At 44.4% G+C, this 22,411-nt stretch overlaps 1 protein-coding gene across 1 annotated transcript in view; it reads left to right on the forward strand.

Annotated features, from left to right (window-relative positions):
* CCNJL (cyclin J like) overlaps positions 1–21,566 on the forward strand; it is a 51,570-nt gene extending 30,004 nt beyond the window's left edge. The window contains exons 3-5 of the mRNA XM_065410016.1: positions 18,686–18,985; positions 20,028–20,187; positions 21,128–21,566. Of these exons, the coding sequence (XP_065266088.1) occupies positions 18,686–18,985; positions 20,028–20,187; positions 21,128–21,566 (899 nt within the window). The remainder of the gene's footprint in view (positions 1–18,685; positions 18,986–20,027; positions 20,188–21,127) is intronic.
* Positions 21,567–22,411: the final 845 nt, after the last annotated feature.

The following is a 22,411-nucleotide window of genomic DNA, read 5'->3' on the forward strand; positions in this document are numbered from 1 at the left end:
TCAGGGCACCTGACATATGTTGTTGGTGAGCTAAAGAAAAGCTTTCACGGGCCCTATTCAGGCCAGTTGGCAAAACTGCTTCATTGACACATGGGCAGGCAGCCTGTTAATTTGGCTTCTAACAAGTTTGGTGTTGTGGGTTTTCCTTTCACTTCCAGAGAATTACTGTGGGTGGGTATCATCTCTGTTTGTACAGTACCTATCACAATGAGGACCCATTTCTTGATTGGCACATGTAGGTGCTAGTGCAATATAAATAACAGAAACGCAGTAAATTGTTTCCTGGTCAATGTTAGAAATTAAGTTAGGTAGGATGGCACATAAGACTTCACTGTGAATTTAATTTCTCCCTCTTGTATAAGTGGTCGCTTATTGATTTACCTTGTCACTTGAGTGGGGTTTGTTTTATTTATTTATTTATTTTGGTTTAGCTTAAACCCTTTCCTTTTATGCTGAAAGATAAGACTGTTACACTAATATAGCCATATCTGTATAACTGGTATAACTTTCCCATATAGACAACTCCTAACTGTACCACTCTGGCTATGTCTCCACTGACCAAAAAAAGTTGTGTGTTCATTACAGGATGACTAACTTGTGTTGACTATCCTGCTGTAAAACATAGTGGAGGCAAGGCACCGGTAGACTTAGCATGAGGTCAAATAGGTGAGGTCAGCGACTGGTGGAGGGGGAAGTAATAATGCTGACTTTGCCTCACTTAGTATTGGGGCCAGCTTTCCATCGCTGCCAAGTCTTATGTCACTCTCAAAGTGTTTTTCATAAACATGCTACTGCTGTTGTTTCAGCCTTCCTTTCACCACCATCGGTTCAGTGTTTTCGCTCACTTCCCTGTTTCTCCATTTCCAATCCCTCTCCTTTCTCTACACAGTTCTTTGTCACGCTCCTGATGGTCTGTCCTCAACCCTCTGCACACTTCAGCCTTCTTTCACCACCAGGCTGCCTTTGTGCACACCTTTGCCGCCCCAGGCAAAAAAGCCGCCCCCCGGCGGGGAGCGCGGCAGGGGAGGGTGCTGAGCCCGGCCACAGCCCAGCTCTCCCCGGCCGGCCGGAGCGCCGGGGGGAGGGCGGCGAGCCCGCCGCGGCCCCGCTCTCTCCCCGGCCGGCCGGAGCGCCGCGGGGAGGGCGGCGAGCCCGCTGCGGCTCCGCTCTCGGGCCTGAGCGCCGCCCCCCTCCAGGTGCCACCCCGAGCACATGCTTGGTAGGGTGGTGCCTGGAGCCGGCCCTGTCCCCAAGTTATCAACAGACTGTGCTGCTACTGCTCTTATTCAGGGTTGGGAGACAGCAGGAGGGTGACTTGTAACTGGTGCTGGCCACTCCTGGTTCCCTGGCTGGCTGCATTACGGGGTAGTTTGGTGAGAAGGAAGAGCCCTGAAGCAGGAGCGGTTGGGCTGAATGACAAGACAGAAGCTGCAAATATTACTCTTCCTTGTCATGTACCTGTTTGCTAACAAGTTGAATACATTTTAATATTTTACAAGTTAGTCACAAACTGCCCCAAGTGAGTGTGTTTCCATTTTAAAGTTATGCTGAATCCCCCTCCTCCCATCCGATGTGGCCTAGTGGATAGAGCACTGGAGCAAGACTCCGGAGATGTGGATTGTATTTTCAGCTCTGCCATTGGCTCATTGTGTAACCTTGGGCAAACCACTTCCCCTCTGTGCCTCCATTTCCTCATCTTTAAAATGGGGATGACCTAATGTGCAAAGAACATTGAGATCAAATAAAAAGTGCTATCTATGAACTAGGTATTAGTGTTATAAGGGGACCCTAGAGAACTTTGATAAATTCCAAATATTAATCCTGCCTCCTCCCCCCAAATCAAATTTCTATGTCCATGTTTCAACTGTCCTTCCTATTTTTCCCCCAAGATGACACCTCCTCAGGAGATATGGGGGGGTGGGGGGGATGGAGTGGCTTCTGCATTGCCTCTAATTTATCACTTGAAAACTCCACACCCCAAAATGTCAAAAGGAAATGCAGGAAGTTGAATGATTTTCAGGAACAAGACACTGATAGTCTTAAAACCAGCAGTGATTTGAGCTGAGGTGGCTGGGTGGGGTCACATCTCCAGAAAACGAATTAGAAAACTGATAAACTACCTGGCCAGCATCTGTGTGTGAGAGTCTGAAGAGCTGTTCAGTGTTTACAATCAACACCAGGTGCCTGGAGCTGATTACTAAAATTAGAAGAAGGTACATGCTGGCCCACTAGGCATTTGAAGAAAGATGAAAACAATTGGTGGATTTATGGATATAGCTAAGAGGAAGGACATCTCACAGGGGGTAAGAGCTCCTGCCTGCCCTGACTTCTGTGGACCCCAATAAGTTGGAGGCTTGTATCTGATGGGGGGGCTACTGCCAGTTTCAGGCATTCAAAAATCATGAGTCAGGCCCCCAAACATCCTAAGATTGGCTTAAAAAAATTGAAATGTAACCCCTCCCCCATCCCCCCTCACATTTTGGCTTCTTTTTATATGCTTTCTGTTTTTTGAACCTCTAGGGCTCAACTTTTCAAGCTTTTTCAACAGTCATTTAAAAAAAATGAAAAACGGACTTTGTAATGTTTTCACCTGACTCCAGGAGCTTGGGGCTTTAAGAAAGATATCAAATGTGAGATTCAAGATAAAAATAATGAGAGTTGGAAATACTGCTTGTTAATGGCACTGAAGTATCTTCACTTAGAAGGGTGAGTTAGCAAGAAGCACATGATAAAACAAAGGTACAGGGAATCTCCGCATTTAATTTCTTACTGCAAAAATCAGCCAGTTGTGATTTCTTACTCACCTTTCTAAGTCAGCGCATATTTATAAATTTGAAATCTCCCTGATACCATAAAAAAGGAGCAGCGCTGTCCCTGCATAGGGCTAAAGTGTTGTCTTATTTGTATTTCACTAGCACCTAGGGGCACCTTGTGGTATATGCTATACAGAGAGGTAGGAAAGAATCCCTGTCCCAAAGAGCTCTCCATCTAGGTTATAACAAGATGCAGCAGGAGGATGAGACACAATGGGGCTGGGGGAGGAAGAGGAGGGAGCATTAAGGCTGTGTCTACACTACACCACTTTTAGCAACATGGCTGTGTCGCCACAGCCATGCTGCTAAAAGTCGTGCAGTGTAGCCGCTGTTTGTCGGCTCTCCTGCCAACAAAAAACTTCTACCCTCAATGAGCAGTGTTTGTGTTGCTGTTCATACTGGCACTTGTCATGGCAAAACTTGTCTTTTTTTGGGGGGGGTAGGGGACTGGGAGGGTTAATACTTCTGAAAGACAAAAGTTTAGTAGTTCAAGTGCCAGTGTAGACCTAGCCTTAATTGAGCCAGTTATCTTACACTAACTAGAGATCTCATTATGAGCTGCTAAATGTAGTCTTGCAGTATTCAACTGCACACCACTTCGTAGCATTGAATGAGTGTTTCCTTCAGGCCTGGCTGGATGTGCTTGATCTGTGTCTCCCCCACTTGGTTTGATTGAATTGGATATTTATGGGATGAAAAGCTGTTACATTTTAATGACTCTTTAAACTGACAATCAATATTCCTTTTTACCCCACTCCTCTGTTGGACTTTGAAACTCTAATAAAACTAATTGTATGTCCTCTTTTATTTTCATCACTGTGCAAAACCCCTGGAAGACCTTCCTTGTCCTCTCCCCCACAAACCCCCAGGTAAACACTCTGAGCTGCGCACTGTAGCTAGGATTGCATAGCAACTGTTGCTTCGGGTACCTTTTGACAGCTGTGGTGCCCCTTTTTAAACCTTTATCTTTTTTCCCTAGTTAAAAGCCAGCATGAGTAGGCCGTTTTAATCCTTTCTGGCAGACAGATGAGCTAATGAAATGTTCTTTTCTCTTTGATTTAAATCTGTTCCTCTTGGCAACACTGTTTCAGGCTTTCACTCTAGCTAGCTGAACAGATTTCTTTTTAAAGAAAGCAAGTTTTTCACACTGGGAAAACCTCTTGATTGTGACCAGAGTGGAGCGATTTAAATCTGATTTAATCAGGTTGAGGCTTTATACACCTAATTTACAACTTTTGCTATTGTAACTTTAGATTAAAATTTAGTTACACATGCTGCTTCTTAAGAAGAACACTACTGGAAGGACATCTCATTTGTATTTTACAAAACTGCTATAGGCAAAGAACAAAACATTGAAAATTAAAGCCCAGATCCTGCACACACTTAAGCAGGTATGTAACTTCGCTCACCCAAGTAGTTCCATTGAATTCAATAGTTCTGCTCATGTGCTTAAAGTTAAGCATGTGCATAAGTGTTTGCAGCATCAGAAGCTACTGTATTTTTGATTATTCTTTCCTTTAGAGGCATCACTTGAAAACAAAACTGCTTCAGTATTTAATGACCTATGTTTAGGTTTTTCAATGCATTAACAAAGGCATTGGAACTCTTTACACACAGGCCAACAGTTTCAAAAAATAGGACCCTAAAATCAGGATTCTAGGAAAATATTTAGGCACCTCAGAGTGGGATTTTCAAAAGCATCTAAGGACTTGTCTATGCTTAAAATGCTGCAGCTCTTCAGTGTAGATATTACATACACCAATGGGACGACTTCTCCTGTCAGCATAGGTAACCCACCTCTGTGAGAGGTGGTAGCTAGGTCAACGGGAGAATTCTCCCATCGACCCAGTGCTGTTTATACTGGGGGGTTAGGTCGGTTTAATTGTGTCGTTCGGGGCTCTGGATTTTCATACCGAGTGACATAGTTATACAGACCTAAGTGACTTCATACTGATGGAGTATAGCCTGGCTGAAACACTTTCCGCTTTCTTGATTTGTAGCTATAGAACGTGTTGGAAAATGGCGTTGGTTGCAAATCTGGCACAGGCTGTTTACCTATAAATGTCAGTCGAAATTTCAACGCCACAACTGAACTTAGCTGTCCTTGTTTAAATTTAAAGCATGTAATAAATCATCTTGATTAAAGCCAAACAGGACAGAACTTTGTTTTCTTGATACTTTCCAGGTTGTACAGTCCTGGATTGTTTTCCAAACTGCAAAAAGCTTTTGAAGACATCTGTGATTGAGTGGGAAGAAGGAGTGATTTAGTATTTATGGAACTGATTGTTAGTTTAGCTAGACCTTAGTTACACAAGAACACAGAGGTTCTCACAGAGATCCGCCAGTGCACTCTTCTAAAATTTCTGTGCCAAGTGCTAGGATAGCTTTAGGTGAGTCATAAAGTCCAGAGGGGGAACTTTAAAAACTGATTCAAAATGATCTCTGAAAGTGAGAGACTAATGCATGAACTCTGTGCCCTAATTCACTCTTGAATCTTAGAGTTTCTTTTTGGTTCAGTGACTGTGTCACTATTTCTCTCCTGCTTCACTGTTGGAATTTTAAGGCTGAATTTTGTTTTAATAAATAACATGCTTTTCGGCACAATGGCTGCTGCTCTATAGACATTCGTAAGGTGTTCATAAAATAGTGTAGAACACATCCTTTGGCTATAAAATATTGCTCTGTGGCAATACCTGAAGAAGCTCAAAAAATATGGAGGATGTTGTCATTTTCTGAAAGTTAGACAAGTTTTTTTGACACAACGAGTAGAATTAAAACTTGTCGTGTCACCTTTTTAATCTGCTGATGAATGACAAAGATGAACAAAGGAAAACATCACCTTGAACAGCAAGATCTTACTGTTTTTTTTTTTTTTTTTTTTTACTTTCATATTTTAGACTTAATAACAATAACAAATTTGTACAGCGTACAGCTCTGATGTTCAAAGGCTCTTTCTGTTAGTTTGAAAAATGGATTGAGGAAGGGAAGATTCTAAGGGTGTGTAGTAGCACTGATCACTGCAGAAGCAAAAAGGAATGATAACCTGCGTGTCACTCATATGTAACCATACATCAAAGTACACCGCTACCTCGATATAACACGAATTCAGATATAACGCGGTAAAGCAGTGCTCCGGGGGGGGGCGGGGTTGCGCACTCCTGTGGATCAAAGCAAATTCAATATAACACAGTTTCACCTATAACGTGGTAAGATTTTTGGCTCCCGAGGACAGCGTTATATCGAGGTAGAGGTGTAGTTGGTTTGAATTTGCAGCAAACAAATAATCTAAAGCGAGAGACTCTTTTTAGTGAATCTGTTTATTGCTGCCTTTGAACTATGTTGAAAATTTCACAGTGCAGAAGGCATTAATTACTGCATTCTTAACTTCGCACCAAACTAACCCTATCATTATTCCATTATCTCTCGATTGGTCACCTACTGGGAATCAAATGTGTGTGACACTGCTTCCTTTCAGGAAAGGTGAATGGAGACCTGAACACACTGCTTTTCTAGTGGCAATGCTCTTTATAACTACTTTTGAGAAGTAGATGACTAATTCTGGGGAAAGCCATAGTCCAGTACAGTGGGAAATGTAGCCTAAAGAAGTTGAGTGCAGCACAGCCATCCTGGCTCTGTGAAAATGTATACTCTCTCCTAATCCCATAGGAATTATTTATGTTAATTACTTGGTTACTGTATACTTTTCCTAACCTTTCAATGACCTGATCTTAATGAGGCTCTGCCAGACAGGAAGAAAAAGAAATTCTGCAAAAGCAGGGCAAAGTTGGAGCTGCCTGAGGGCTTTGTCTTCCCTTTTGTAGCATGTGCATTTTAGCTTTCAGATAACATATCTGAACGAGTTTTCTTTCTGAATATCGATCTTCTTTATCTGCTGAGTTTCCCCAAATCATGTTGTTTCTCCACACTTGACTGCAAGCCTTTCACCAAGCCCCTTTCAGACTGTCAGAATAAATGGCCGTTAAATGATTTATGGAGGGGTGGTATAAATTAGGGGCTACTGGAAGCAAAGAACTGGGATTTGGGGCTACTACACTGTAGTCCGGGCTCTGAAGCCTCACTTCACGTGAAAGTCCCTATGGTCCTATCTTGATGGGTCAATGGGTAGATACGCTGGCGGTAGGGATAGGATACAGAGTGACCTAGACAAATCAGAGGATTGGGCAAAAAGAAATCTGATGAGGTTCAATAAGGACAAGTGCAGAGTCCTGCACTTAGGATGGAAGAATCCCATTCACTGCTACAGACTAGGGACCGAGCGGCTAGGCAGCAGTGCTGCAGAAAAGGACCTAGGGGTTACAGTGGACAAGAAGCTGGATATGAGTCAACAGTGTGCCCTTGTTGCCAAGAAGGATAACGGCATTTTGGGCTGTATAAATAGGGGCATTGCCAGCAGATCGAAGGACGTGATCATTCCCCTCTATTCGACATTGGTGAGGCCTCATCTGGAGTATTGTGTCCAGTTTTGGGCCCCACACTACAAGAAGGATGTGGAAAAATTGGAAAGAGTCGAGCGGAGGGCAACAAAAATGATTAGGGGTCTGGAGCACATGACTCATGAGGAGAGGCTGAGGGAACTGGGATTGTTTAGTCTGCAGAAGAGAAGAATGAGGGGGGGATTTGATAGCTGCTTTCAGCTACCTGAAAGGGGGTTCCAAAGAGGATGGATCTAGACTGTTCTCAGTGGTAGCAGATGACAGAACAAGGAGTAATGGTCTCAAGTTGCAGTGGGGGAGGTTTAGGTTGGATATTAGGAAAAACTTTTTCACTAAGAGGGTGGTGAAGCACTGGAATGGGCTCCCTAGGGAGGTGGTGGAATCTCCTTCCTTAGAGGTTTTTAAGGTCAGGCTTGACAAAGCCCTGGCTGGGATGATTTAGTTGGGGATTGGTCCTGCTTTGAGCAGGGGGTTGGACTAGATGACCTCCTGAGGTCCCTTCCAACCCTGATATTCTATGAACAAGGGGAGATATGGCTTTCAATCAGATCAGCTTCATAAAGTTAGTTTAACATGACTGAAAAGCCCTTTAGGGATGCCTACACTAGGGAAAAGGCTTTAAAAAAAAAAAAAAAAATGGTTAGCTCACACACCTCTTCCTACAGTAGAGCAGGCCTTAATGCAGATTAAAACATAAGATGACATATTTGTAGGTGTTCAAAGAATTTTGAATCTGAGTACAGCTATTGGGCATTCCATATTTTATGGGTACTTGAGTGATTACCTATTGCATTGCAGTTTGGCACATTAAATTAGTGTATGTCATTAGATCTTTACCAGGTAACTCAGAGCTCACTTTTGAGGGTGGGGAGAGAGCTGTTGTAAAATGTGTGCATTTGTCTTTAAGACAATCCTGGACAAAGAGGGGAACTTCCGAGTGCTAGACATCTTTAAAAATAAGCAACTTATCCAGGTGCCTAAGGTGGATTTAGGAGCCTAATTTTAGTTACCTGTTGGAAATTTTGGCCTCTGAATCTGTTCTGAAGTGAAAGCAGGTCTCACTACGATAGAAAGACCCATTTCTTGATAAGCTTGCTTGTCCCCAACATTTTTTCGCCTTTCCGCGCCCTCCCCCTCTACCTTAAGTGTGTGTGTGAAATCCAAAATCAAAATTCAAATGGAAACGGTAGGGGAATGAGCTGTATTTCTTCAGTTATAGGTTCAGTATTTTCTGAGTATAAAAAAGTTATTTGTTCAGTTATTTGTGAGTATAACAACAAACACTATTTGCTCAGTGATTACCTTGAGCTTGTTGCTATCTTCCTGTAGTACTGACAATTCTGATTCAAAACTTTTGATTGATTTTCTGTCCTACCTTAACGTTCACTCTCCTTGGCCTCTGCTTTTCTTTTAACTTCGTACTCCCACGCTCTCCAGCTGTCATGAGTCTGAATCATAACATTTCATTAATCCCGTTTATTCTAAATCTGTAAATGGATTTTAAATATCTGGGTCTTTTCCCACTGTAGCTATTCATGTAGCAGAGTGAAGTGGAGAAGTATTGTCTTTTCAGACTGATGTGGAGGTGATGTTCTGGCCCCTCAGCACAAAGGATGGAAATCAAAAGCTGATATCTGTAGATGGAGGCCACCACAAACATTTCCTCAGTGGAAGGAGACTGAGGAGGGAAAAGGAACTGATGAATATATGACAGTTTTGGTTATATCTGCATTAGTGCTTTTTATCACATTTCCTAAGGGTGGTAGCAAAGGGGTGGCAGGCAACATTTGTGTAGACTCAAGAGGAAAGGTAGTCTTGTCAAGAGAGGAAAGGCCAGAGGCTACGGTACTAGCGTAGCATTTGCGAGACATTCATTAAGTTCCTGCTACCGGATTTCGTATGTGACCTTGAGTAAGTCCTTAGGGCATGTCTATGCTGCTACGGCACAGCTATGGCAATGCAGCTGTGCCACAGGAGTGGGCCAGTGGTGGGCAACCTGCGACCCGTGCCGCTTCCTGCAGCTCCCATTGGCTGGGAACGGTGAACCACGGCCACTGGGAGCTGTGGGCGGCTGTGCCTGCGGACGTTCAATGTAAACAAACTGTCTCACGGCCCGCCAGCAGATTACCCTGACGGGCTGCAGGTTGCCCTCCACTGGTATAGACCCTTCCTACATCAATGGAAGGGTTGTTCCTATCAGTGCAGTTCATCCACCTCTCTGAGGCTAGGTCTACACTACGGGGGGGGGGGGGGGGGTCGACCTAAGATACGCAACTTCAGCTACGTGAATAGCATAGCTGAAGTGGCGTATTTTAGGTAGACTTACCTGGCTGTGAGGACGGCGGTGAGTCGACCGCGGCTGCGCCGCCGTCGACTCCGCTTCCGCCTCTTGCCGCGGTGGATTTCCAGAGTCGACGGCAGAGCCATCGGGGATCGGTTTTATCACGTCTTCACTAGACGCGATAAGTCGATCCCCAATAGATCGATCACTACCCGCCGGATCGGCGGGTAGCAAAGACGTGCCCTGAGCGGCATTACTGCACCTGCAGCAGGGATTAGGTCACCCTAACAGTGGCACTCAGGGCACAATTTCTTTTCACAACCCTGAGCGACGTAGCTATGTCAATCTAATTGTTAAGTGTAGGCCAGGTCTTAGTTTCTCTGTGCCTCTATTCCTCATCTGTAAAATGGGGATAGTAGCACTTCCCTGTCACAACTGGGGTGTCTGAAAGGAAGAAGACTGCGAGTGTTGAAATACTATGGCAGTGGAGGCTATTGGTTAAAACAACAGCACTTGGGTAGCAGTGATAGAAACCTAAAGAAAAATACTAAACATGAGTGGCTATAGGGACTTGATATGCAGCTAGATTCCACGGAGCTGGGTTGGACAGATCTATAAGCAATGCTTGGAATGGCAGAACAAAGGTCAGAAACTCTCCAGTATTTCTTAATCTGCCTCATTTCTCCCTTTGCCCAGAGCACTTCTCCAATTTTATTGTAGGCCTCATACTGCTACAGGCCATATAGTTATTGAAGTGTGTTTCCATTCAACCAAGAAGGTAATATTTACCCACCAGATTGATAGAATGTTTAGAGGAACAATTTGGCTCTGCATTGGGAGTCTCTTCTGACTTCTTAGCAAGTGTTGCATATTGAATGTAGTATGTATAGAGCTATTTGCAGAGAACCCTTTCTCTGTGTCTATCTGTTTTACACCATATGAGTTTGAAAACATACTACTGTATTTACAGGTTTTTTTCCCCATGGATAGGTATGTAAACAAATACAAGAATACTAGGAGCACAGGAACTCTCCATTGGAAGGAAAAGCCTAAGAACATGGTATAAGCTTCAACTTGCCAGCTTGTTTCTGGGATCCAGACCTTCCATGTCTAGCTTCAGATAAAGACCTTTTCTTTTTCCCACTGGGGAGTTGTGAAGGATGGAAAGTAGGCCTTTCCGATGGCAACCTGAATGCAGTATAAAATTGCAATGAATGTGTATAACTGAAAAATGTTTAGACTTTGATTAAACCAGTTTGAGTGTTGAAAAATAATACTTCTAGTGCAGGATGTTGAAGGGAAGTCACGTTAATCACAGCTGACTAGTTCCATATTGAAAGAGAATGCATCCATGTGAGTGATTTAGGGCTTTTATATATATATGTTGGGAAAACTTTCACCAGTGTAACAAAAAAATTTAAAATTGATCTAATTATATTGGCGCAAACCAGGGCTGCCCAGAGGATTCAGGGGGCCTGGGGCAAAGCAATTTCGGGGGGCCCTTCCATAAAAAAAATTGCAATGCTATACAATACTATATTCTCTTGGGGGCGCCTGCGGGCCCTAGGGCAAATTGCCCCCACTTGCTTCCCCCCTCCCCCCCACGGGCGGCCCTGGGAGAAATAAACCTTCCGCATCTCGGCACAAACCCAGTTTTGAGAAAGCTTCTTTACAAGGTATCACTGGTTCTCAGCATCAGCTAGTGCTAAAAGGCACTAAAGCTCATTAAAAGGGTTGGACAAATATTTTCTGTCAAAACCTTTTTTGGATCGAAAACTAGGGGTTTTTAAAAAGCAGAAAAAATCACGGACAATGTCTGCTTTCCTTCAAAATTTGTTGTGGTTTTTCTAATTGAAAAGCTGAAATTAGTCTGCTAAAACCTGAATATGGTTTGGGGTTTCAGAAGTGTGTGGCCAAATATTTGCTGCTTGTTGTGTTTGATTGTTAAAAGAAACAATAAAAAAATTCTGCTTAAAAAAAATCCAAAACTTTTGAACCACCTCAGCTTGTGACCAAACGCCTGAGCCCATCCAGTCAGAGATTTTTCCAGGTTTCTGATAGTCTGCTGGCTTCCTTGACTCATATCTGTCTCCATAACTTTGGGTTCATTTAGGTTAGAACATAAGAATGGCCATACTGGGTCAGACCTAAGGTCCATCCAGCCCAGTATCCTGTCTACCGACAATGGCCAGTGCCAAGTACCCCAGAGGGAGTGAACCTAACAGGTAATGATCAAGTGATCTCTCTCCTGCCATCCATCTCCATCCACCCTCTGACAAACAGAGGCTAGGGACACCATTCCTTACCCATCCTGGCTAATAGCCATTAATGGACTTAACCTCCATGCATTTATCTGTTTCCTAGAGACTGGCTCCATGGGGTCCCTCACAAACTGGAGACGGTTATTGTGGGTTTGTCTTTAGTATAGCTTATGTACATACTCCACGAACTGAGCATTTGAGCTTGTTCCAGAATCTGGGATGAGCCTATGTTGTGAAAACTAAAATGCTCAAAATAGCACATGCATGTGAATAGACACAGGGTGCTAAAATTAAATTAACCCAGGGGGTCTCAAACTGGGAGTCAGGACCCCTCAGGGGGTCACAAGGTTATTACTGGGGGTCGCGAGCTGCCAGCCTCCACCTCAAACCCCGCTTTGCCTCCAGCATTTATAATAGTGTTAAATATATAAAAAAGTATTTTTAATTTATAAGGGGGGTCGTACTCAGAGGTTTGCTATGTGAAAGGGGTCACCAGTACAAACGTTTGAGAACCACTGAATTAACCCCTCTGAAGCCTCAGGGAATGCAGGGTGGGGGGGCGGGTCCTCCCTTGGTAGGGTTGGGAAGGAGGTAGGTGGTGTAGGATATTGCTCTTCTCATGTGATCCCTCCCACAGTGGCTAATTTTAAATGAAGCTACCCTCCCCTGACATGAATCTCCCTATGGCACTGAAATAAAATATAGACTATAATTTGGCATTTGAGAAGTGAAAGGGACGGCAGCCGTAATAGAAAAGCTAACAGCTTGGCTCTTCTGCAAGCCTCAAACTGCTGAATGAGCTTTAGGGTAGAGAAGGCTGTGCCTCCCAAACAGCCTGTCCCTGCCCCCTATCCGACCCCCACCCACTTCCTGCCCCCCGACTGCCCGCCCCCCTCAGAATCCCCGACCCATCCTGTTCCTTGTCCCCTCACCGTCCCCCAGAAACCCCCCCAACCACCATGCTGGGACCCCACCCCTGCTCCCTGTCCCCTGACTGCCCCGACCCCTATCCACCCCCCCCGCTGAGTCCTGACAGACCCCCAGAACGCCCACGATCCAACCCCCCCGTTCCCTGACCACCCCCCCCAACCTCTGCCCCCTCCCTGTCCCTTATCCAACCCCCCGGCCCCTTACCCCCGGCTCCCCCCTCACCCGGAGCCTCAGCGCGCCGCATCCAGGAGCATCCCTGGACAGCGCTGCAGCGTGGCTCCGGCGGGGCCTGAGCTCCTCCCCGCTCAGAGCCGCGTGGTAAGGGGGCAGGGCTGCGAGCTCCAGTGGGGCCTGAGCTCCCGCCGCTCGGCCCGCAACTCGTAGCCCTGCCCCCTTACCACACGGCTCTGAGCGGGGAGGAGCTGAGGCCCCACCGGAGCCAGGGACGCTCCTGGATGCGCTGAGGCTCCAGGAGAGGAGCCTCATCCATTCTCGTGGGGGCCCCTGCGGAGCCCGGAGCCTGGGGCAAATTGCCCCACTTGCCCCCCCCGCCCGCCCCCCAGGCGGCCCTGGCGCAAACCTCTGATTTAAAGCTTTTCGATTGATTCAGGTTTCCAAGCGTGAACCAGACCTAAATCTGGCAGTGACTAACTTTTGTGGTAAATTATTTTAGGACATTTCTCCACTGCAGAGTTAATTGGGCTCATTGGTATCTGGTTTAGTATAGCCTGGGTGCGAGCAGCCACGCTGCAAAGCAATTACCTGAGTTTTGTGTCCTTGCTGTTGCCCAAGCTTTAGACCAGTGTTTTTCAACCACTGTTCCGCGGCACACTAGTGTGCCGCGAGATGTTGCCTGGTGTGCCGTGGGAAAAAAATATTAAACCATGCTTGAATGTCGGAACTGGTTACTAAAATTTTTGAATCCCACCACTGATGTTAAGGACTATAAATAGCTCAGAATATCAGCTTTGTGTTCAGCCAAACAGGCCCAGGTTGCGCACTGAATAAAGTATTTTATAATTTTTCATATTTCTGTTTACTTACTATTTCATAATAAAGTAATTATAAAATACTTTCTTTGTGTTTATTTGATTCCTATTCAAGAGAATTACTTTATATATAGTCAATATAGGCACAGAGTTAAATTTTTTAACATTTTCTAATGGTGGTGTGCCTCGTGATTTTTTTCATGAAACAAGTGTGCCTTTGCCCAAAAAAAGGTTGAAAAACACTGCTTTAGACTATACCTCCAGATGAGCCATCAGCCCTGGCTGAAATGCGAGAGAGAGGGGGGATTTGTGTTTGAAGGGTAGGGGAATTAAGGATAAAACATGAGTGAGAGCCAGAGGTAACTCTGAAGTGAAAACATACCTTAAAAGTTGGTGTGTAGAAGGGAAATGACAAGATTTTTTTTTTTTTTTTTAAACTTCTTTAGCCCCTCTGAAAGCCTGAAAGGGAGTGATTTTTCTTTTTAAAAGAAGTAAATTAAATTGGCATTAGTAATACAGGTCTTGTCGGCAGTGAGACTTTGGTGATGCAAGTATTTGCTCTAATCACTAAGCAACACAACTTCAAAAGTACCACTGAAGCAATTTATACTTTTTAAGGTGTATTTCTTGCCCACTCCCCCCCCCCCCCCCCGCCACACGCAACCCAACATATTGTGTGTGCATATTTAAAAAAAAAAACACACATGGGCATATGCATAGTGGTATTGATAGTCTTGGTAGCATGGTAGGATTTTTCTGTTTCGGGCACTTGTATAAACCTTTCTGAATATTTGTAATTTTAAGTCTCCACTTGCCCATTCCAGTGAAATTGGTGGTGGTAATCTCTTCATTGCTCCCTTTTTAGTTCTACTAGGATCTATTGAATCATTACCATGACGGGGGTGCCTTGCAAGGCATATGACAGACGTTGAGGCAGGGTATTATGGTCTTGTCTTTAAGCTTGTAATTTGACCTAACATAGCAGTTGGAGTATTGCGCGTCTCTCATTTAGGTGGTCAGCATTGCAGAAGAGACTAAGAATACTTTGGTACCTACTTGGTTAGAGACCCATGGAGTGTCAACGCTGCTGGAAAAGAAAACAGGAGGGACATATTTGCACTAGAAAGAGCTGAAATTCTAGCTAAAATGATATACAGGCACTCATCTTCAACACATAATTAATTAAAAGAATGGGTTAAGTGCATGTGTTAGTTGATTTCTTAAAGCCAGTTTTTACTTGACAGTAACGTGATTTTCCTGATAGGTCTCTCTCTATACTATAGCATGCTCAGAAATTGAGGTGTTTTCCTGTCCCTTTCCATGAGAAATCTGGGAGAATCTGAGTTTTTAAACAAAGATATTGAATACATTGATGTCAATGTTGGCTAAAACCCCAACATTACCAGAAAGTCATTTGTCAATAGACAAGTGACATGTGTATTTTGAACAGGTTTAGTTTTTATATGGACTCCATTATATACCCAATCATTAAGAGTATACATTTTAAATTAGACTATTATTTAAAGCAGTTACATTTTGAGTTAGCACTATAGCTACTGCCCTGTTCTCTCTATTTAAATAGCAGATGCTTAGGTTCAGAACAGTTTTTTTCCCCAAAAAGATAACTTGCTATAGAAATGGCTTGTTTTTTCCAGTATATATTTCTATTATCTGAAAAGTTAAATGTCACAGTTCATAATTTAGCAGATTGCTTTGCTTAGATACATGCTTATCTTGGATTTTTTGTTCACTTCTGAAACCCTGTGCAGTATAAAACTCTTGAAATAGGAGCAGATTCTCTTTTCATATTGAAATACAGTTTTCCTACAGAATGCAATTGCATCTCCCAGGATGTGCTGCCAAGCTTTCTGCTATATAAAAATGCTAATGAATTCCAACATCTGCTTCTATAAGATCCTGAACAAATGTTCAATAGATAAATTATTGTTAAGCAGATGCAGTCAATCTAATTCAAGATGGCTGCGAAGATGGGGTTACTTAGTTTTAAGGCAGAAAGCAAATTCTAAATCAGAGAAAAGTAGATGGATGGTTAAACTCAAGGAGCAAGTTGTTTAGACCACTTGTTTATTTATTTATTTTTTTTTAAAAAGGCCTCTGGTGTCTTGAGACTTCTCTGGAAGTATATTAGTGCGTTCTTAATTTATCTGCACTTGTGCTTCAGGGAGCTGCCTTTGTGTATCCAAAGGAAGAACCGAGTTGTGGGTCTTGCTGATATTTGATCTCTGAACCAAATTTTAAATCTCTTGTCTAACCATATCCTAAGGCTTTCCTGATCGTGGGGTTGATGTGCACTCCTTTAGCTACTGAGAGCTGTTTGAATAATAGAATAAAAATGTAGGGATTTATCAGAGGGAAGATAGGAGAACAAATAGAGAGGTCTTGTTCTTTCCCATTTCTCATTGCACTTCGTATCCTCTTATTTTGCATTATATTTTATAGGCTCTTCTTTTTACAAACCTCTTTATGTTTATGGTGACTGATTTTAGGACGGGTTTTTGTATTTAAACTTACAACCATCTGAGCCTGAGCTGCACTGCAAAAACTACCCATTGCTGATGACAAGACTCAGCACTGGGTAAGCTGAATATTGGATAACAGCAGCGAGGGTATACAAGGGCCAGTGGTGTTCAGCACTGTTCTAAAAAACATGCTTAAAATCTGCTTGGGTTTATTTGGATGGATTTTGGGGAAGAGGAATTTACTCAGGCTTTTTCTCCCTCCCTTTCAAATTTCTTACTGCTTTTTTTTAAAGCACTTTTATTATTTATCTGCCACAATCATCTCTACTGAAGTAGCACCCAAGGACCCACCCAGGGATTTGGGTCCCATTGTGCTAGGCATTTTATGGAGATGTGCTAATTAAAAATAAATTGCACAGATTTTTATTTTGTAAATTTATCTTAATACCACATAGAAGAATCTTATAAATGTTCTGTGCTATGGAAACAAGCTCCTTTTGAGATCCTTGCAGGGAAAATATTACTCAATTGCAAATCAACTTCACTTTTTTTTTTTAATTTATTTTTTGGTCTGACTCTGTTCCTAAACCTTGGAATGTGATAGAAGTCCTCATGGGGAGGTGGGCTTATCCTTTGGTAGGGTTACCATTCATCCGGATTCTGCCGGACATGTCCGGCTTTTTTGAGTTAAAAATAGCGTCCGGGGGGAATTTTTAAATGTCCGGATTTCCCCCCCATGCAGAGCGCACGCGGCTGACAGGGCAGCCGGCCAGATCGTGCCACTTGCACGGGGCTCTGACAGCCAGAGCCCCTCCTCCGCTTCCCCCTCCTCTCCCCTGCAACTTGAGACCACTCCCCTCCTCTCTCTCCCTCCCTCCCTCCCCCTCCCTGCATTCGCAGATCGCCGGCCGGCCGTTCGCCTCGGACCTCCGGCAGTCTGGAGCTCCTCCCCCTGCTCCCCCCTCCCCTGCTGCCCAGCGCGCCGCTCCGCAGCACTCTGTTCTGAGCGGCACGGTAAGGGGGCCAGGGGGGTCAGAGAAGGGGCAGGGAGGTTCTGGAGGGGGCAGTCAAGAGACAGGGAGCAGGGTTGGATGGGTCGGGAGTTCGGGGGGAGCTGTCTGGGGTTTGGGGGTGTAAGGTTTTGGGCAGTCAGGGTACAGGTAGGGGGTAGGATCTTAGGGGGGCAGTTAGGGTGGGGGGGTGTCTCAGGAGGGGGCAGTTAGGGGACAAGGAACAGGGAGGCTTAGGTAGGGGGTGGGGTTCTGGAGGGCAGTTAGGAGCAGGGGTCCCAGGAGGGGGCAGTCAGGGGACAGGGAGCAGAGGGGTTTAGATGGGTCGGGAGTTCTGGGGGGGGGCTGTCAGGGGGTGGGGAGTGGTTGGATGGGGTGTGGGAGTCCCTGGTGTCTGTCTGGGGGTGGGGGTGTGGATAAGGGTTGAAGCAGTCAGGGGACAGGTAGGGGGTAGAGTCCTAGGGGGCCAGTTAGGATGGGGGGAGGGTCTCAGGAGGGGGCAGTCAGGGGACAGGTAGGGGATAGGGTCCTAGGGGGCCAGTTACGATGGGGGGAAGGTCTCAGGAGGGGGCAGTCAGGGGACAAGGAGCAGGGAGGCTTAGGTAGGGGGTGGAGTCCTGGGGGGCAGTTAGGGGCAGGGGTCCCAGGAGGGGGCAGTCAGGGGACAAGGAGTGGGGGGGAGGGTTGGGGGTTCTGAGGGGGGTGGGAAGTGGGAGGGAGTGGAAGGGGCGGGGCCGGGGCTAGGGCAGGACGGGGGCGGGGCTCCTCCCGTCCTCTTTTTTGATTGTTGAAATATGGTAACCCTACCTTTCGGGAGATTCGTTTAGGATTCCAATACCTTTGGCTGGGTCAGCTTCACTAAGTCTTTAAGGAAAGACAACATTGGTGACACAACTTCAGAATAGTGCAAGCGTGTACCCATCTCTGTAAAGTCTGCTATAGTCCTAAATTGTGTGGGCCTGCTTGACTTGCATGTATCTAGTGTTGGTATTTGGCATATTAGAGTTGCTCTTAAAGACAAGGAAGCTTAGGTTGAAAGATACCTTATATTCACATGGCAAGACTTGATCAGACCTCACTTCCTGCCTTTTTCCCTTGCCCCAGTAAATACTTCCGGAGCTCATAGTTCACCAGTGTACCAGAGTTGCACACCTTTGTCTTGCACAGATAGACAAAATACAGTGTTTGCACAGACCCTTGCAAGTCTGCATATACACCCCCTGATGAGTTTTGGGTTTAAGTCCACAAAACTCGGGCTAGCCCCGCTAGAAGAGCAGGTTCCCCATGCTGCATGATGGATCTGTGAATTCTACATGCTTACTAATGCCAACTAGCATCAGGATCCTTTGAATCTAGGTGACCTTGGGCTGAGTTGTTGTTGTTGTTGTTGTTGTTGTTGTTTTGTTTTTTGAGTCAATTTTGAAATCCATCTTTAAATTTTTATTTATTTATTTTATTTTTTTAAAGGCAAATTTGAAGAAAAGGAGGATCGCGTTCCAAAGCTGGAGCAGTTAAATAACTTGGCTTACATGTGCAATGTGAACGTGGTGCTAAACAAAAAAGACCTGCTCAAGATGGAACTACTACTCTTGGAAAACTTCAACTGGAATCTCTGCCTGCCGACTCCAGCACACTACATTGACTACTACCTCTTCGCCTCTGTTGGCGAGAAGGACCTTCACAATGGCTGGCCCATCACATCCCTGACCAAAGTCAAAGCTTTCATGGAAAAATATGCTTACTACTTCCTTGATTTCTCAGTACAAGGTAATATCTCAGTCCAACTGTGAGAGGTGGGGTCTGTAGAGGTTTACCCTTGGGTAGTCTTCCAGTGGACTAATGGCAAAAATCCATAGCAGACAAATGCTTTTAAAACGGGCACAACGTAGGTGCAATAAAAATACCTGCAAAGAGCAATATCTTTCCTCTGTATTGCTATGGACTGCAAATGGCGCAAATTATCAAAGGCACTTCTGGGGGAAGAACCCTTCTCCTAGAAGAGTCCTTATAGCTCTCTTTGCAAGCATCTGAAAGCAGGTTGGAATTGCCCAGCCCTAGAACTTTTCTGCGATGCCCCTAAGTAAGAGTCACTAGAAATGGGGGCTGTGGATTTTTACTTCCTTTCTGAGGATGAGAAGTTATGGAGAGCTGCTAAAAAGCCAAATGGGCTCACCGTCTTGGCTGTGGCAAGATTTGAACTAAGGTGTATTTTCGATTCTTGAAAAATTGGGTTAAGGTTTAAGTGGCCCAACCTTGTTCTAGTTGAGACCCTTCCTAGAAACTTGATTAGGAGTCCAAGAATGCATTCAACTTGCATGAAATGGAACAGATCAGAATGGCTTGTAGGGGATAGAAGCCCACAGCAGGGTCATAGTTTGAAATACAGGCGAGTCTCATCTTGCGCGCATTTAACATGCACGAATTCAGCTTTGCGCGGTCGGCAAAAACAAAAAAAGGAGAAAAATAACAATTTAAATACTGTACCTGTAGTGCGGGCGAGTCCGCCCGCCATTACACTCAATGTAATTTTGACTATACGCGATTTTCGCTTTACGCGCTGACAGCGGAACGTAACCCCAGCGTAAGATGAGTCGCCTGTATTCCATCCTGATTTGTGGAGGCTTTTGCTGGGCACAAAATGCCACTCTTAGGCCTCTGTATCATATATAAAGACTTAATTGTCCACTTCTGTGGGCATTTGGCCTATAAGTTTAACTTGATCCACCTTGCTGCATGTGCACAGAGTGAATGGAACTCCGAGTGAATGGTGATCGGTCAAAGCGTAATATTATTTTTAAAATTTCTTTAGATTATGCTTTCCTCAACTTTCGACCATCTCTGATTGCTGCTGCTTGTGTGTGCGCCTCACGCATCTGTATGCAGATTTCTCCCTCCTGGACCACACAGCTCCAGCTGCTAACGTGTTATTCCTGGGAGCATCTTACCCAATGTATCGAAATGATGCTAATGTAAGACTGCTGGACCAAAGTAACCTATTCCTCAAACTCTTAATAGACTTTCTATTACTCTCCAAAAATGTAGAGACGAAAAGACTCCAAATGGCATTTAGTTTAGCAGTAATCAAGATCACATGAGATTAGTACATCTCAGCCCATATCAGCAAAGTTGGGGATTGGCAATCTTTCTAAATATTGGTGCAGTGGTAGCATATGAATCCATTGCATCAACCAGAATGGTAATTTATTCATGCAATTGGGTGGTTAGGCCGCACAAAATTTGACTTCCACTATAGCTTCTGTGTAAGTAGCTATCCATTCTTTGCGATGTTATAACACTTTTAGTGTATGAAGTATTGCTGTAAAGTGATAGCAATATTCCCCTTACAGCAAAGACATTCCAGAACTATTCATTCTCTCTCTCACCCCTTACCCCTACCCCCAGTAGAAGAGGTTGCTTGTCCTGTTGTGATAGATCATGACAGCGGCCCAGCCTATGTGGATGCAGGCAAGTCCTGCTAGCAGAGACTGGAAAGGATTCCCTTATTGTTCTATGCATTTATGGGGTCTTGACACACAATACGGCTGCACGTTTTAAAAGATCTCTTCACGCTGTAGACCGACTGTACCCCAAAATGCCCACTGAATGTTTTAATTGTTCAGAATGGCCGTTAGTAGATAGAAATGGTAAATCTATTCAAAGTGCCGACAGGTGAAATATGAACATTATTGAGCACAATAAGTTCTTTTTATCTCTGACCTGTGAAGGCTAACGAGCACCCAAATCCTACGCCCATTAGGGTCAATGGGAAAACGTGTACTGACCATATAGGAACAGGCTGGCAAGGGGACAACTGAAAATCAATTTGTAGAAACTCCTCAGATATTTACACCCGTTCTGATAGCTTGCATTTGCTTGACAACGCTGTGCTTTAATTTTTGTTTTCTCTAGATATTATGAGAATGATGTCAAAGAAGCCAGCAAGGTGAAAAAACAAATAACATTGCAGCAGCAAGTAGTGGGAAGTGTGAACCACCAAACCACAACTCAGGTCCTGTTTCAGCAATCCAGTTATCACCCACTAGCCCAGCACTCAACTGCCCTTTCCCAGTTCCAGTCTCCAGTGCAGGATTTGTGCTCTGCTTACCGTGACTCCTTGCAGGCCCACAGGCCCAGCAGCCTACTCTCTGGGAGTGCTAGCACCTCACTGCATTCTTACTCTGCTCTGCAGGCCAGCCTTCAACCTTCTGTGCAGACTCTGCCCATCCAAGGACCTATCACGATGCAGGTAGCTATAGCAACAGAACCTAGACACTGCATCTCCATGGCCTATGGCAGCAGCTATTTCAGTGGACATCACACCTACACAGCCAGGTGTTTTGACAGATGACGGTCTAGAAAAATGGTGATGTGAGTAAAGTCTGAACAAAAGGCCCCATGGGATGTGAGCCAATTGCATATTTGCAGCGAAAAACACACAAAGGAACAGAATCTTTACAACTAGTTGATTCCGAAGACGTTTGCTCTTGATACCCTTTTTAATGTGGGTGCCATTCCTGCAAGGATTGAGGTGTTGTCTTTTAATGAGACTGAGAAAAACAGAGATGCAATAACATGCATCACTTTAGGTTGTCACTTTGAAAAGCATCTTGTGTAAGAAGTTACACCCTATGGGGCTTACTAGCTTTGTCTTCCATACAGCAGGCTCCAATGAATCACAAATGCTAAGGCTTGTGATTTAAAGGGTTATTTCGAGCAGGAATGCCTGGAGGGACTTCTGGTCAATAATATCCTCCAATAAGAATGTTATTTGAAAGTGGCATTTATCCAAAGGTCTCTCTGATGGCAGCTTATTCCACTGGAAACTACCACTAAAAATGATGATACAGAAGCTTCTTGATGCTATCTGGATGAACAATCCCAGTCTGGGCAAAATCTCTCTGTAAAATGTTGCTTTCCCTTTCCTTGACCTGGAGTGAAAGCAACCCAGATGACCATCAAATCCTCTTTGCCTTAAAAGTCCTCTTGGATTTGGGTGCTGTGCCACTGAACAAAACCTCTTTCTGCCTTCATGTAAAAAAAACCTCAATCTTAAATCACCTTTAGGATTTTTAAGATGCTGCTGCCTTATGTGACTGGATATAATTTGTTTAGTAAAAATGTTTACAAGCTACATCAGGGATCTAATATTACTTGAAGAAAACCCCTTGGAAGAAAATTCTTATATATACACTG

The sequence above is a fragment of the Emys orbicularis genome, chromosome 8, assembly GCF_028017835.1.
Source record: "Emys orbicularis isolate rEmyOrb1 chromosome 8, rEmyOrb1.hap1, whole genome shotgun sequence".
Lineage (NCBI taxonomy): Eukaryota > Metazoa > Chordata > Testudines > Emydidae > Emys > Emys orbicularis.